This window comes from Agelaius tricolor, unplaced genomic scaffold (assembly GCF_023055355.1).
Source record: "Agelaius tricolor isolate 1412-34295 unplaced genomic scaffold, bAgeTri1.0.p SCAF_3, whole genome shotgun sequence".
NCBI classification, from domain to species: domain Eukaryota; kingdom Metazoa; phylum Chordata; class Aves; order Passeriformes; family Icteridae; genus Agelaius; species Agelaius tricolor.
Window position 1 is genome coordinate 57,877,828 of NW_027269263.1, and position 16,450 is coordinate 57,894,277.

Sequence of the window (16,450 nt, forward strand, 5' to 3'; positions counted from 1 at the left end):
GCCTAGTAAGAACTGCCTGATTTCTGAGATAAATACAGTTTATGCTCAGGTTAATTCTATATATGTGGTGTACTCTCAAAAGTTGTCTCTCACTGCTGGAGTCTGGCCACCCTGGTCCTTTGTCTCCTGCACTGGAAGCAGAATAAGGGTTTAGGCTTCTCCATCAAGGAAGAGATATTTCTGTGTCTGTGTTGCCTCATAAGCCTTGATTGCCATTATAAAATTTGCTTGGTCACTTACATGTGTATTCATATATTGCAGTAAGAAATTAAAATGGTCTATTCCCTTTTTTATAAGGCAGTAGCTAATTAACTCTACCCATATGCAAGAAAATGGTTGTTTGTCAGGGTAACACTGAAGCATGTTACTCAAAATTAACACAAACTATATACAATTGAAAAAATGAAAGATTTTTGGATATATATTTTATTTGACAGTGGTTTAGAATATCATACAGTAAACAAGATTTCTGTAAAAGTTAATTTATCCATAGTGGTGCGTTTCATAAAAATAGTTGCTCACTTACAGCCTTTCTGTGACTATTAATACATGGAATTATATTTATAGAGATAGAGCTGTACAAGGTAAATTCACAGCTAACACTACACAGAAATATTATTTGGAATGGGGTTTAGATGATGTGCTGTCTTCACAGGTTATCGATTACAGCCGCATAAAGCAATTACTGCACAAGGAGTAGCTGTGAACTGTGCAAATTAGAGTTTATGCAAGCATAATCTCAACTGGTTTTCAGATTTCATTGTTTGCTTTCTTTATACATAAAAATAAGATACCGGGACGTGCATCTACACTACAGAAGCATTGTCCAAAATCAGATTCAATAAATTAATGGCAAATTATATTGGATTCTAGTTCAGGGGATAAAGTTTTTTTTTTCCCATTAAATAAGAGTTTTATAAACAGCTACATGGATTTGTGCTTTTTTTAAAAATTATAAATGGATTTTTCTTTCTTAAAAAAAAAAATTTGAAAGCTGCAAAATCCTTGACTTGAGGCTTTTCAAATAATTGGACAGGAAGAAACATGTCTATAAATTTCGCAGTCCAGTGCAATGTTTGAGACATACAGTAATGTGCTAATTTCTTGGAACAAAGCCAATCTCAATCTAGTTTTTCAGCAGAGCGTGTGAGGAACTAAGATTGCTAGTGAAGAATAATTTTTAAATATGAATTTTTGACAGTGCTTAGCTTTACAATTTTTTTTTTAATTACCAATGTATTATTGCCCAGGATTTTGTTTTAATTTTGACAGACGAATAAGCATACGCACACTTACACAGACACACACACACATCTGTTGGAAACAAGATAATGACTGATTGACTGAACTCGGAGTTATTTCCTGTGAAGGCAGACTGGAATGTTTACCTGGCACTTAAGGCTTAAAATTCAAAACAGACAAGCAAGAAAGATAAAAACAAAAAGAAGAAAAAAATGGAGATAGGGAAAAAAATGGTAAAATGGAAACCATTTTAAAAATGGAAAAATACTGAATTACTGAATGAGGACACCGACAACTGTATTTCAGAAACCAGTCTAATTATTGTTGACGTGTGCCTGAAAGGCACCTGCTCTGCCAAACTGAGGGGATGAGAGGTGAGAGTGTCCTAAGTAAATGCGGATGGGTATGAAACATAGCACTGTTGATAAGTGATGCTATCATCTTCTGCAGGAAGGAAAGGCCTTTCCTTAAGGAAACTGCAGCTTTTTCTCTGTAGCACTCTTCCTTTCATTGCAAGGGCCTTGCAGATGCCTGGGGTTTGAGCCTGACCAATTGGTTTGTGTGCTACCTCGCAGGACTTGGGGAACCTGTAATAAATCACTTTTGAGAATAATTTGCAAATACAACTCCACCTTAACTCCTTTCCAATGTACAGAAACATGGTTTGTTCACAAAAATGGCAGTAGAAATGGTATCACAGAAACTAATCCACTGGATTCCCCATTCCTCCCGCAGCACCCGGTGAACTATTCTACAGGGTACCACGTGGACTATCCCAAAGCGTTAACAGTGGAGACGTGTCATGGGTGTACAGTTCCGAACGATGCTTTAAAGAAACCCTTTAACCCCTGTCTAGATATGTCGAGAACAATTTATTTACAACATTTTAGCTCCATGAAAAGATCCTCTCTCGGTTTCAGCTTGCTCCGTGCAGTTTTATTTAAGGCGATGTTCCAGTTTGTGATTGCTCTAACTTGTTCCAGTTTCTTGATATAAAGTTTGAATGAAATCCAAGTCCTTCATGCAGTGGGAAAAAAATGCTAAAGCTACACTGCACTATCCTTCTCTGATGTACTGTCCTTCATATTGTTTTGGTTTCTTCCATAGCTGCCAAAGTCCCTAAAATGGAACTGGGACTTTAGGGTCGATTTTAAATCTCTGTGTTGACTATATGCTTTTGAACTTATTAGATACTGTGCACATTGTCATGGAATTACACACTAATGTTTTCATTCCTCAATGCCTTGTGTATATGTGTGATAGTTAAAATAAATTAAAACAAACCAATGTGAGACAAAAACTAAGAAGAATGTTCTGCGTCAGTTTGAGACAGTTAGAGGGCAACAGTCCCTTGCTTATCTGCTCATGGCAGAAGTACCAGACTTCAGGACGCTTGGTAGCTTATCTGAGCCAGGGATTTTCCACGGCCCCGGAGAGACCGTTGCCTTTCGAACTGTGGTGTTGGTGCTGCGAGTGCTAATGGAGTGGAGATGTCCCTTCCTGGGGAACTCGCTGGGTTTCCCATCAGGGTCCCTCTGGCTGTGGTCCATATCGCTTCCAGGCGAGCTGCAGCGGTTGCTACTGTAGGTCTTGGTAGCTCCCGTATCGGTCTTGACGTGGTCGGGTGCTGCAGCTGACTTCTCACTGGTGTTTGTGGATCTGTGGTCTCTTTTGCTAAGAGATCCTCCTCTCTTGCTTTCTGGCTTCCTCAGCCTCCCAAACTGTTCATCACTGCTTCCAGCACACATGTGCTCTCTTGCGCCAGCCTCGATCATAACGCCGTGTCCCACCGCTTTGCTTTCTGAGGTGGGCCTGCCACCATCAGTGGTCTTATTTTTGCCTCCTGAATATCCTTTCCAAGAAGCCTCTTCGTGCTTTGACCTGTCTACCTTTTTAGGACTTGCTGACCTTTCTCTTTGTTCTCCTAACCTTTTCTTTTTGTGACCGTTCACCGAAAGCTCCTTTGGTTTCCTTACATCGTGTTCCCTCTTGATATCCCATGTTGGCTCTGGGCTTATCTGGTGAGAAGGGTCAGAGGGTGGGGCTATGTGTGATGAAGATAATGGTGAGATTATGTCGTCGAGGGAAAGAGCTACTTCCGGCAGACCTGGGGAGGTGGCAGAGGGAGCACTCCAGGAGTTTGGTTCGTCTGTTTTAACAACAAAGAGAAGAGAGTTAAGGGCGTACCCAGCAGCACAGAGTGTATTTATTGCATAGGCACATGTATTCTGAGCAACACTGACACAAAAACCATGTACCAGCCTAAAACCCCTCTGCTTCAGCTGAGGTGAAACTCCCTCAATTGTGTGGAACCAATAGGGAGAAAACAGAAAATAATCTCTCCAAAAAAAAAAGAAAAAAAGTACAGGAAACACAAGAACCTCAAAGCTGGTAACTGTGAATGCTGGAAACCCCAGTCTTTTTTTCATACAGATTCCACTTTCCTCTGCCTATGTTAAATTATTCTTAAAATAATAAAGGCACGTGCTCGTGAAATCAAATAGCCTCTTTTGTAGCTGTATAATGGATTTCTTAGCTGGGCAATATCAGTGCTGTCTCTGAGGACAAATGAGAAGGACTTTCTGCCATCTATTAAACATGTCCCTACAAGCATATAATAATTGACAAGAATTTGTAGCTCAGATAAGGTCATCATTGAATTCTGTCTCATATTTTTTCTAAACAGATATAGTATTGCGGTGTTTATGGCCCCACAATTCTTACAAGGTACGTTTACAGCTCTGCCTTTATATCACAGTGTCAGCTGCTAAGTCTCCTGGTTGTGCATTTTGAATTTTGCTCGGTTACTTAGCCTCAACACAATATGGTTGGTTTGTGCAAATCCTGCTTAATTTAGCCAAATAAATGTCTCCTTTGCTGAATCACAATGATTTTCCTAATCCAAACCAGAATATTCTGGGATGCCTTTCTCTTGTATATACATCCTCATTTCTTTTGATTAACTTTCTGGCAGAAAACAAATCAACCATGATTAATGACACCATAGCTCCCATTCTTACCCGTCTACTTAGAGGTTAGAGAAATCACTGAACTTGGCTAATGTCATTCCCTATTTAGCACCATTTTAGTTAGGCTTTGAACAGTATGAGGAATAATCTGTCAGAGATGAAGGACTGTCTCAGGAATCCATGGAAACGAGGTAGAACTTGTGGCAAGAGCTGCACATTTTCTGGGGGAGAAAATGTAACCTTCTAGCTAAAAAACAAGCGTGGACTTCTTAAGGTCAGGACTAGTATCTGTCAGTGATATCAACTGCCCTTTAAAAAGTAACATGCTTTTTTCTCAGTGCTCTGGCTGCTTTCAAATTATCATGGAGACGCACATCATCTCAAAAAATGGAATAGATTCTACTGCCCAGCCCTGGGATCTGCAGCTTGCTTGACTAAAACAGCACTTTTAAGTTAATAGCTGGATTGAGTGATTGCTGTCTTGCAGACAAAAATAGGAGAGACAATAGTGAGGTGGGTGACGTAAAGGGAGGGAGCAGCACAGTTAGCTGAGGAGCTATTTATTTTCCCAGATGGTGTTTGTCATATGCTTTTGCATAATGAGCATATGTGTGGAGAGGATTAGCATTTGAGAGGGGTAGAAAGTACAAGTTCTGTGTAAGACAAATAAACATTGAGCTGGGAATCTAAATGGGATGAGGGTCTCAACTGAATTTAGAAAAAAAAAGAAATCACACTTTCTTACCCTCCAGTTAAGGGTGACTAATGTACCATCTGCTCCCAGCTTGGCACTCAAGCAAGAAAAAATAAGAGGAAGACTCGTGCATGTAGAGTGATCAGCTCCTAGGAGTTTGCCTACAAAAAGCATTGAATTTGATGGGCTTGTTCTTTACTTCTGTTCTTCTGCACCACCAGCCTGGTACAGGCCCACACCCTGGCTCTTCTTCATTCTGAAATCCAGGGGGTGTCATTTTATCTAATACTTGAGCAGGGACCATGCACAGAGTCCAAATCACTAAAACTATCCTGGGACTCAGCATGAAGCTCCCTATGTGCACCAGCAAGGTAGCTGAGCAAACTGAAGAAGCCACCCTGAGCTTTGAAAAATTAAGTTTGTACTTTTCATGGCATTGTCACTCCTACCCAGGGTAGAGGTGGTGCCAAGGGTTGGATCAATGTATTTGTCTGAACTACAATCTTCTTTCCTAGTTGTTCATGAGATGTTGTTTTTCACAGTTTTTCAGTGTCAGTGAAGAGTAGTGGGCCATTATCCAATCTCATGTTAGGCTGTGAGAGCTTCTGATTACAGAAATAGCTGATTCCTTTGGGTAGTATCAGCTACACACCAGTGAAAACACCAAAGAGCCTGGAGCAGCAAGATGCTTTGGGTAACAAGACTGCCTCTGTGGAAAAGGAACCACTATGCTCAAATCAGCTGCTTCTCCTCCAGGAGGACAAACCAGGGGTGCACCATTCAAAATCAAGGTGGCAAACATGTTGTGGCTCCTCTGAGGCACAAAGGATAATATGGTACCAGTTATTTGTAGGATGCTCTGGAGAAGAGACCTGGAGGTTAGTGGCCTACTGCTTTATTGCCTGGAGATTACAGAATTTCTTCTGTTTTCTATTTTAAAGGGGATGAAAAACCAACCAAATGTTGTAGTGAGAAATCATAGTGGGTTAGAATGTACTTCAACAAAATGAATCAGCGTATCTCTTACATATACTGATTTATAAGTATAGGTGTCCCTAAACTGGGAAATGCCATATTATTACTGGATTTTATCTCTCCCCCAGAAAAACCTAAGTAAAAGACAACTTGGCCAACCAAGTAAGAAAACCTGCAGCCACAGCTTTTTTGGTTTGGCTGTGGGACAACCCCAGGTGGGTCACTGGCTGCACTGTGTTTAAAATACTTGCTGGGAAGGCACCTATATATAGGTTGTATTTCCAGTGGTTATGGAACAATGCTGCCATGGAATAAAACTATCATTTGTTTTCTTTGGCAATATAGCATTTGCAAGTAGGAAGAAAATTACTTTTTTTAAGGTTTAAGTACCATCAGTCTGAGACAGCGAAACCCAACCTAACCTGATTTTCTTTCAAATGAAATGACATTATATAGAAAGTCATCCTCAGCCTTGGTAGACATTAATGTCAACAAGCCATTGTTGCAATATGTCATTAACTAGTGAGGAGAATACTCATGTCAGGGTATTGTAGCCAACTTCCCTCTAATGTTTGAACATTGTGGAAAAGTATAAAAATTACTAGAGTAGAGCAAAGTGCAGGAATGTAAGTAATTTGTTACTCAGAAAAAAAAAACCTTTTAAAGAGCTGTGTTCAAGCCATAAGGGTTCATTTGAAATTGTTCAACCAGCACTAAAATGATTGCTTCTCCTTAGCAAATATAAACAGGAGAAAAATGTAAAATTTTATCCTGCAGAGCAGTTAAATGAGTAATTTATTTTCATGACTATACTCAGTTTCTAGCTACATTTTTGAGAGAGTTATTAATATTTCTGAATACTTTTTATTCTGTTGGTCTAAGGTTTTTATAAAACCTTTGGGTTAATTGGGAACATAACCTACTTTTATTGTCTGTTATTCCAACCTATCTCAAAGCATTTTGTAAACATACTAAACCAGAGACAGAGCACTGATTTTACTTTGTTCTTCCTTCAGCTCTGTGAAGAACTGAAAACAATATTTGTTTAACAGAGCACAAACTACTTATGCCCAAACAACTTGCAAGCAGATGAGTAGAATATTGCATTCTGTTGCAACTGCTGGAGAGATTTAGGGCCAACATAGTTTTGAACTTGTTTCTGACTTTGTCACCATTGATAACATTCTTACTGTGAGAGAAATTGGTTTTCAAAAGTATACCTCTCCCTGAAGGCTAATAGATGCCTGCCTTCTTTCTTTGAAGGGAGAAAATCTCCCTTGACCTACTAGTTTAGACAAGACAAATGAGCTGGGAGCAGCACTATAACCTGTCACTAGGATGGCACTTCATTTGCTGTAATTTAGTTGGTGTTTGCTGGGTGGCTTTTAGTTTCTACAAGCTACTGTAACACAAGTTGGTGGCACTTCTCCATGGGATGTGTAAGAGTGACTCACCTATGAGCAGCTTCACATAACTCCCAGGCAAAGGAGTAAATTGCTAACTGAGTAAGAGCCACCACAGACACAAGACTGAGTGTGTGGGAGGACAAGTGGGAGATGGACACAGCCATTCTGGGGCAGGAGTGACACAGGGAAAACATCAGGAACAGAAGTTTTCCGTCTAAAGGGTTTTTTTTTATTTGAGGTAGAGCTGCCACATACATTAATTGTTTGTTTTGGTCTGTCAGCTCTCACACATTCAGTGGAGTGGAAATGAGGGTACTGCTCTCATGAGTCTATTGCTCCTGTCTTACCTGTTCTACCTGGATCCAGTGCTTGCTGATGGCTGAGCATGAGAAAAAGAACCCTGGCTTTAGTCCTAATAGAGAGGAGAGCTCTGCCCATGGACCTCTGATTTGTGGCTAGGTTCTCCCTTAGCATCAAAATATTTTAGATAATTGTTTAATAATTTATCAAGGATGTGTGGTTTTTCATCAGATATAAGTATCCATAAAGTACTAATATAATTTATTGAATATTTAGTAGTAAGAGTAGAAATTACATCACGTTCTATTACTTAAGTAATAAAATCTCAAAGCCTTTTTAATTTTCAAATTATATGAATAATGTACAATATATTAAAGCTTTGAACACTTTCATTAGTCTGGATGAAGTGTTTTCTGAACTGTCTAAGCAGCTGTTCTCATATCTTCCCAGAAATATTTTCCTAGGGAATCAAAAAGGGTTTGATTGAATAAAAAATATAGTGCTTTATTTTTTTCCCCCCATTTTTTTTTTTGGTCTGCAATTATGTATTGCCAGGAGGTGGCAAGCAGTTCTTACAGATGCTGCTAATAACAAAAATGGGACAAATTGTCCCCTGGTGAGTATCCACTAATGTTGGTAGTGCTGCACCAGGAGGGCATTTGGGTCTTTCTCATTATAGCTTGACATGTCTTTGATGTTCCTGATTGCATTGGTCTCCTGAAGCTTTTCTTTAGCACTCTCTAAGGAGGGATATTTCAGAATATATAAAGAATCTTTAATCTTTTATCCTGACACTTCCACTACCCAAACACACAGCACCCTTTGTCTCCTGAAATAAATGATTCTCTGAAGATTTCATGGTTAGAAAAGCCCTTGGTAGTTTTTGTTCAGCTGTGAGCCTTATGGAAATGTGACACAATATGCCACCCTTTCCCCCAGCCTCTCTCAGTGAGTGGCAATGGGCTCTGCCCCCACCTTGCAGCTTGCCTGTACTTCTAGCTAGAAATTGTAATTCCTGTTAATTATTCAATATGCTATGCAAATGTTTTCTCACAAATTGCACTTTTCTTGGCTTAAAATTACACTTCCCTTGTCTCCCCTTCCACTGAACTTATTCCCATTCAGATCCCTGAACACCAGTAGCCCTGGAAGCAAACACCAATGGGTTGAGGTGTCCTCTGCTGGGATATGGCACTTCCTTTGGTCAGTCACTGTGGGCACACCCAGGGGGGAACAGCCTTTCCATCTTTAGCACTGCTCTTATACTTTACCAAGGCATGATGGCAGTGTGCTATGAGTGCAAAAGGTTAATTCTATGTATAGGAATTAGATACATGCCATATACATTTATAAAAATTAACCCAGGTTATACTTGGTTATTTTAGCATAGGAACTACTTCTTTCTCATACTTGCAGTTGAGTGATCAGCTTAGTATTTTGAAGCCTTGTTTCTGATGCAATGAAAACCTAATCTAATTTTCTATCTTAATGTAGCCATATTTGTTATACCACTTGCCTGTTTGTACTCAACAATGTCATGGTGACTCTGAATGTTTAGAGTGCCTTATAAAAATAACTTTAAATGTTGCTTTGCTCAAGAATGGAATCTTTCTACTTTTTAGTAATTAGTTCTTTTGGCTTCCCACTTTTGCTTTTCCAAAGTTTGAGGATGGTTGCTCAGGGTAATCAGAGTTATTTTACAAGTCACAAAAGATTACAGGAGAACGAACATGCATCTGAATCCTGACATCTTTCACTTCTAAATTTTGTGCTTGGCATTTTCAAAAGAGCAGAATGATTCATTAAGAAAGACTGATATTTGTGGTATGAAACAATGCCAGCCCTATTTTTTCTGTCCCCAAAGTCATTGTGCATTTTTGCTTTTGTCATTGGTCTAATACTGGAAAAGGTGGCCCCTATTCCTATTACATGGAGCTATTGGTGACACAGCTTCTGCAGATGTTCACAAGCACTGAAGAGATATGAATGTAAGTGTAGTGTAAGTGATGAACACCTCAATCTCCTGTGTAAACTTGAAAGGTTTAATTTAACATCCAGAAAATTCAGCTGCTGACCTATTCCAAGGCTGGAAAGCACAGCTCTACATCCTCCTTGGCTCAGCTCCTAGTGCCATTGATGCCCTACTTATTTTCATGTTCCTGGTCATTACTGATGAGCAAATATTTAGTTCCTTTGGGTTCAGTATATCCATCTTCCATTTTATACTTTACCTAGATATTAAATGGAAGATGCCCTAAATATTTTTGCAGCAGACTCAGTGTTCGTGAAATTCTTGCAAGGGCCATTTAATGAGACTTTGAATGATTTCATCTCAGGTAAAATTCACTTTCATCACCTTTTCTGTACTTTGCTTAGAGGTTTGTTAGAGAAGTGCTTTCATGTTCAGAGATCTAATTTTGGAATTATTGCAACACTTCAGAAAGAGCAGATTGTTAGTTATGCTTGGAAGACCAAATCTACAGAAGCTCAGGAGATGATCTTGGTGTTGGAGCTAAGGGAACAGACAGAAAGGGAAAATTTAAACTTCAGTAAGAGAGGGGAAAACTGTATATTGCAAGGAAAAAACTTTAAAAATTCTTCAGAAAAATGCTGTGTGTTTTCTTGAAACAAGAAAGCCACACACATTGATTTGTGTGGGCTTTAATCTGTAGCAAGCACCATGTATGAAATCACTTTTCAATTTCTTATGTAATGTAGTCTTTAAATATGATTAACAAAGAAACATGGGAAGCAACTGATCTGACTTGGAGGTTTCCTATTATTATTCTGCACTGGTTTTGATCCTACATTATTATACCCAGAGCATCATCAGTAAATCCCTTTCCCTGAGTTAGTTCTTTAATTATGGCACTGTTTCACCAGCATTTTACTGTTCTTACCACTTGAGATAATAATTTAATTGCCTCACAGAGTCAGAGAGAGAGGTGGCCCAAAAGACCTCTGGAAATAGATGTCTGCTCTTCTGTTGAACATGTACACAACCAAAGGAGGGGAGTTCCTTATGGAAACCCTTTTGGGGGCTGTGGATCAAAGCTGAGTGGATGAACACAGAGATCTACACCCATCACCCCACACCAGGCCCTTTTTAGAAAACACAGGCCACTGCAAGAAAGTGAGACCTTTCAGGCTGGCACAGGAGATAACTAGTGAATTCAGAAACACTGAGACTTTCTGCCATGGAGAGCAGGTGGCCTGGATTGTCTTGGATATCTTGGGGTGGGGTGCTGCTTTAGCCCTTTCCTGGTTACTCTGCCATTGTTCACCCCTCAAATATAAATCACATCCATAAACAATTCATTGTGATCTTGTAATAGTGCCTAAGCTCTGCATCATTTGGCTCTCTCCAACATCACTCACCTTACAACAGGGTTGAGACTTTGACACTGCCCTTACAATTGCAAGAATAAAAAAGGATCATTTTTCTATGCAGAAAAAAGCTATCCAAAGCACAGGATGGGAGAGGGGAGAAAATAAGGAGCCACACCTACAAGCAGGTTGTATTTCAGAAATAGGTAAATTAATGTGGTAAATCAGTTTACTAATTTAGTGTAATAGTCTTCTGGCTGTAAATCTTAAGGCCAGATCTTATGGGTACACAGTTTGCCTCTCATTCTAAGACCCAGCTTAGTTTATTCCATAGATATGATTCTAATAAACAGTCCTATTAATTAAATATTTAAATCATCATGATCACCAATCAGAGTGAACTTGGTGTGAGAGACTGAAATGTTAATGGTTAATGACAAACAATTGTCCATTTCCAAAAGTAGCTGCTGCTTTGCTGAGGATGTGCAAAGCCACAGCCCAGGAGCAAAGCAGGGGTGCACAAACTTTTGTTTAGGGACAAGCTGGGTTTTGAGCCAGATAGGAGAAGAGGCTGATAAGAAGCAGAACCTATGAGGTGGGATAATAGTTTTTATCATGCCAATGTTCTCCCTTACATGACTGGCTCAGCTGTAAAACCCCTCTGGGGAAGGTATCAGGACATTCACCTTATTCAGCCCTTCTGATGGGGCATAACTGGCTCAGCTACAATGACATGAGAGGTGGCTGTCATGTCTTAGAAGGTCTTTTTCCTTTTTCCTTTTCCTTTTCCTTCCCTTATATATTTTCTTAATAATAATATGCTTTTATATTGTTATATTACTATAGGTAATAATAACCAAAATGGCTACATACCTGCTTTCCATTTCAACCAAATTGTTCTAAAATAAACCATATATATATATATATATATAAACACCAACCATTCAGTGTTCCTTCACTCTAATTCCCCCCAAGAGATCTATTAACAAGAACTGCAGTTCCCCTGCCTCCAGGGACAGGTTGTAACCCTCGGTAAATTAGATTTTTCCTTGAATCAGCTTAATCCATCTGCATAAATGTTGCAGGATTACTAATACTGGAAGAGCCCAAGTGAAGAGCAGCAGCCTGCATGGGGCTTTTACCCTCCACAGGAAGCTCCTCTCTGTGGTGTCAATATTAAGTGTGTGGACAGCTTAAGTGCCAGTCTTGAGTGAGCCTGCTCTGACCACACATCATTATTCAATAGGACCTCCAGGTGGTTTGGTGCCCTTTTTGAAGTGCTGAGCATCTCACATATTTACCAGATCAGAGCTACTCAGGGAATACTCAACCTGTCAATAAAGAAGGTTTTATTTTCCCTGTGTGGTCAGGCAGCAGAATAGAACTGGAGAAACCTCAGCAGTTCTCTCCCAGAGCTATGCTGGAGCTGGAAAAATTACATTGGAAGTTACTGTATAATTAAAAAAAATAATGACTTTAAAATTAGTTTTTATTAATAGAATTAAGCCACATTAAGTCATAAAAGGTGTTCATAAATATGTTAATAAAATGTGTGGTATTAATGAAAAACATTCTGCAGAGACTGAATAATTTAAGAGTTGGATATTACACACTTAATTAAAGTTAAATATTAAAATTATGAATTATCACAGCTAAAATGGGTGTTAACAGTAGGCATCACATTCAGTCAGGTCATCAAATAGCTGTTATTATTAAAAGCATGTAGATAATAAATAAAATTTACTTAATAAGTGAGGAGCACTTTGACTGTGTATGAAATGCTCCTAGAAATTTGTTTCTGGTAGGCACTGAGCTTCTCATTCAGTGAGAACAGGATCTTAAACAAAACACTTGGTTTGAACTCAGGCACAAAGCTCATGAATAAGTAGTGCTGCTCTGCTTAGGGTAGAAGGTGCAGAAGCAAAATCTTCAGACTGGGAGTTTGTCAGGACTGTTGTAGTATCTGATATCTTTGGAACTCTGAGACAAATGTATCTGAAAACTCTATGATGAGATGGAAGTGCATGAATAAATGAATTTTACACTGCAATATTCAGCTCCTAATAAGTAAACACAAACTACGTCTTGTTAGAAAATCCAGATGTTCAAAATTCTGGGTTGCATATCTGTGTTGCTCTTGCTCAACAAAATTCAACATTCTCTGGTCATGTTTGTTAAGCATTGGTTGGAGAGTTATAGTTACCTCATACTGTCAAAGTAAAAAAAAGCACATTTCATTTTCTGTGGGTTTTTTTCCCCAAGATAGGAATAAGGAGCCCTAAGAAACCTGACAGAAGCCATGACTCTGCTAACCTTTCCCTATGGCTGGGCCACAAAGCATCAGCCAGGAGTTGCACCATGGGATGGTGGAGTGAGGACAGAGGCAGGACCTGCAAGTCCCTCCATGGACAGGGTTTGCCTTTGCCTCCCTAATGCTTGGAATAACAATTCTTTGTGTCACTCTCTGTGTGAGCACTTAGTATTATTACTAAATATCATGTTCCTGATGTCAGTGTGGAGAGACCATGAGAAGCCTTGTTAGCTTAATTTAGTGTTGAACATCACAGAGTCAGGACACTTGACAAGGCTCTGTATCCTGGATGCAGGATACAGGAATATTCCTGTGTGCCTTCACACAGTTCCCTTTGGTCCCCAGCTCCCTGTGGCAAAAATACCATCACAGATATGTGGGGAAGATAACTCTGAGGAGGAACAAGTCACAGTGATGCAGTCTTGCTATTAATTGGGGGCCTGTGGCGAATGAAAGAGAGACGTGAGATGAGCAGCAGGAGAGGGATTTTCTGGGATTTTGTGCTGCAACAGCAGAGGATTGGACTTAGTCCTGTGGCAAACTGCAGAGACACAGGAAGTGTTACTGAATTGCTATTTTACCTGCTTATCTGGATTACATGAGGAAAGGAAAAACTGATGTGGAGACAGAGGTACGGCTGTGTTCTCTCAGGTCCTGTATTTTGGGTACTGATCTCCCAGTATTGTCAACTGGATGGAAATACAGGGAGCCATGAAAATAAGTGTCACCATGATATTTTCTGAAAAATCCCTTCACCAGGATTTCTTCTCCTAGGAAGTTGAGAAGCTTCAGAGAAAAATGTAAATAATAATTATTTGATTCACTTCTCCTGTGTTTGGCTGCTTTGGAATGTGGTCTAGAGATTGTTTATCCAGCAGGTGCATGTTTGTGAATTATTTTGACTTAATGACCAATCACGATGAGCTGTGTCACACTCTGAGGTGTCAGTCACAAATTTTTATTAATTATTCTTGTTAAACCTTTTGTCTGTGTCCTTCTCTTTCTTTAGTATAGTTTTAGTTCAGCATTCTTTAATATAATATCATAAAATAATAAATCAGCCTTCTGAGAACATGGAGCCAGATTCTCATCTCTCACCTCCTCCTGGAGACCTCACAAAGACCACAAATAAGTGTTAGGAAAAGATTTGTAGGTGGAACTTTGCCCTTCTTTGGGAAGTCTGCTTGCCAGTTTATGTGAACCAAACCCGGGATAATGTTTGTTCATCTGCTTTATTCACTGGAGTTTAGCTGTAATTATCTACACTTTACACCATATTAGTAAATCTACTCCAGAATGTTATATTAGAATAATGAAGCTTTAATTATAAGAGAACTTGCTCAACAACCTTATTAATAAATCTTTGCTCAGATATGGGGGGACACTGCCAATTTTGGTGTGGATTAGGAAGGTTCTGCTTTAGTAATAATACTGAGTAGTCAACTAGGAATTTTAATCTTTAAAGTGCTTCTCAAGCATTAAATAATTAATCCCCATAACACTCCCATGAGATAGGTAAGTAAATATTACTATTCCTGTGATACAGATGGGGGAAGCCTGGGTTAGACTATTCAGCCAGACTGGTCTGAATCCACTGGGAGTGTAATTGCCAAAGCAATGTTTAGGATTCAGTATTTTTGCATTTACAAAGTGAGGTATTGCCTTCCTGGAAGCTCAAAGTCATTGCCAGAAAACTGAAAGAACTGTGTCCCTCTTTCTTTCAAGACTGTGTTTTCTATTTCTATATCAAAGGAGAAAGGTCTGCACAGCTTTTGAAACAGAAATTTTCTATAAGACTGAAATAATTATATGCACCCACTTATACATACACATCCAGTGTTATTTAATAGAAGGATGTTCTACTTTTCTGCCAGCTGCTACATATTTATTAAATACTAAAGACATGTTTATAAAGCAATTTTTAATATTAATTTTTGCCCTTGAGTAGTTTTTTACCCATAGCAATAAAACATTCTAGAACCTTTGGGAGCCCATATTCAAATTACCTGATGATTTTAGACCAATTTTATTAACCAGTATATTGGTTCATTTAGTTAGTCTTTTTTTTTGTTTTTTACACACCACAGGTTCCTGAAATTAAGTTGGTATTGCTAGAAATAAGAAGGTGGTATTGGAAATGCAGCAGGAATATGAATGAATGTTTGCAGTTCCACCAAGGTGGTCACAGGCAGAAAGGGCACTTTTCCAAAATGAGTATTGATTTTTGCACTCCCATCAGATAAATGATATATGAGGCAGTTCAGGTTTCAAATAACACCCAACCTCAGCTCTGGAGATTTATAAAATGAGCATTAAAAATGAGATGAACTGGATTATCTGATCAGTACTCTGAACAGATAGGAGGGTCTGGCTTTAAAGTATAGGCCAAGGTGCTTTAGCCATTTATTAGACAAATGTAAAAGCTTCAGACATTCCAATAGAACTAGAAAAAACAGTTTGTAGCAGACTGCAAACTGGCATCCTCTGAAGGATATAACTGTATTCAAACAATCACTCCACAGTATAAGCTCCCAAGTTTTAATCTATTTTTTGCAAATATGAATGCAGGGGTCACTAGAAAGGGCCACCAAACCCGTGGTGCAAGGAAGGACAGGCAGGTATCCCTTGAACTGCAGGAACCTTCCAAACCACCTGAATGTCTCCTGTGCTGTGTCTAAGTTCCAGTCAGGCTGCTGATCATCTTCCAGAAGTGATTATTTATACAAAAGGGAAAATATCCTTCCTGTGAGATGAGGTCTTATAACAGACTGCTCCATGATGTTATGGTAGGGCCTCTCCTAAGGCATACTAGAATGGTCAATTTATCTGTTCTGCTTCAGGAAATTTGACTCCTTGCTCAGTGATCTAATGAATGGTAGCACAGCCACATTTTTGGTTGGGATAAGCCCCATCGAAATGGGCTCTTTAGGAAAATTCTTCCCTTCCAAACTCTTGCATTAAAAGTACCTGAAAGGGAGACATTTTATAACAAACATATTTTCATTTCACATGACACTGCTTTTTTATCAAGCAAGTATTTCAGGTTTGGTGTTGACCAGAACTGAAGTTCTGATTTTCTGGATACATTATACTGAGAAAAAAAATTCTGTTGCAACATTTCCTGCCAAATAGATGAGAACCATTCACAGCTGGGTGACTTCAAAACTAATTTTAGCTATATTTATAGAGTATTTACATTTCTACTTATTTCAGGAAAAATACTTAT

The 16,450-nt window shown here is 39.0% G+C and overlaps 1 protein-coding gene across 15 annotated transcripts in view; it reads right to left on the reverse strand.

Moving 5' to 3' along the window:
* Nucleotides 1-408: 408 nt before the first annotated feature.
* MAGI2 (membrane associated guanylate kinase, WW and PDZ domain containing 2) overlaps nucleotides 409-16,450 on the reverse strand; it is a 702,131-nt gene continuing 686,089 nt past the window's right edge. For 11 of the 15 annotated variants that reach the window (XM_071424001.1, XM_071424000.1, XM_071423998.1 and 8 more), the window contains one exon: nucleotides 409-3,391. In XM_071424001.1, the coding sequence (XP_071280102.1) occupies nucleotides 2,598-3,391 (794 nt within the window). In that variant the 3' untranslated portion in view covers nucleotides 409-2,597. The remainder of the gene's footprint in view (nucleotides 3,392-16,450) is intronic. The other 4 variants (XM_071424009.1, XM_071424007.1, XM_071424008.1 and 1 more) reach the window with 3 other exon arrangements.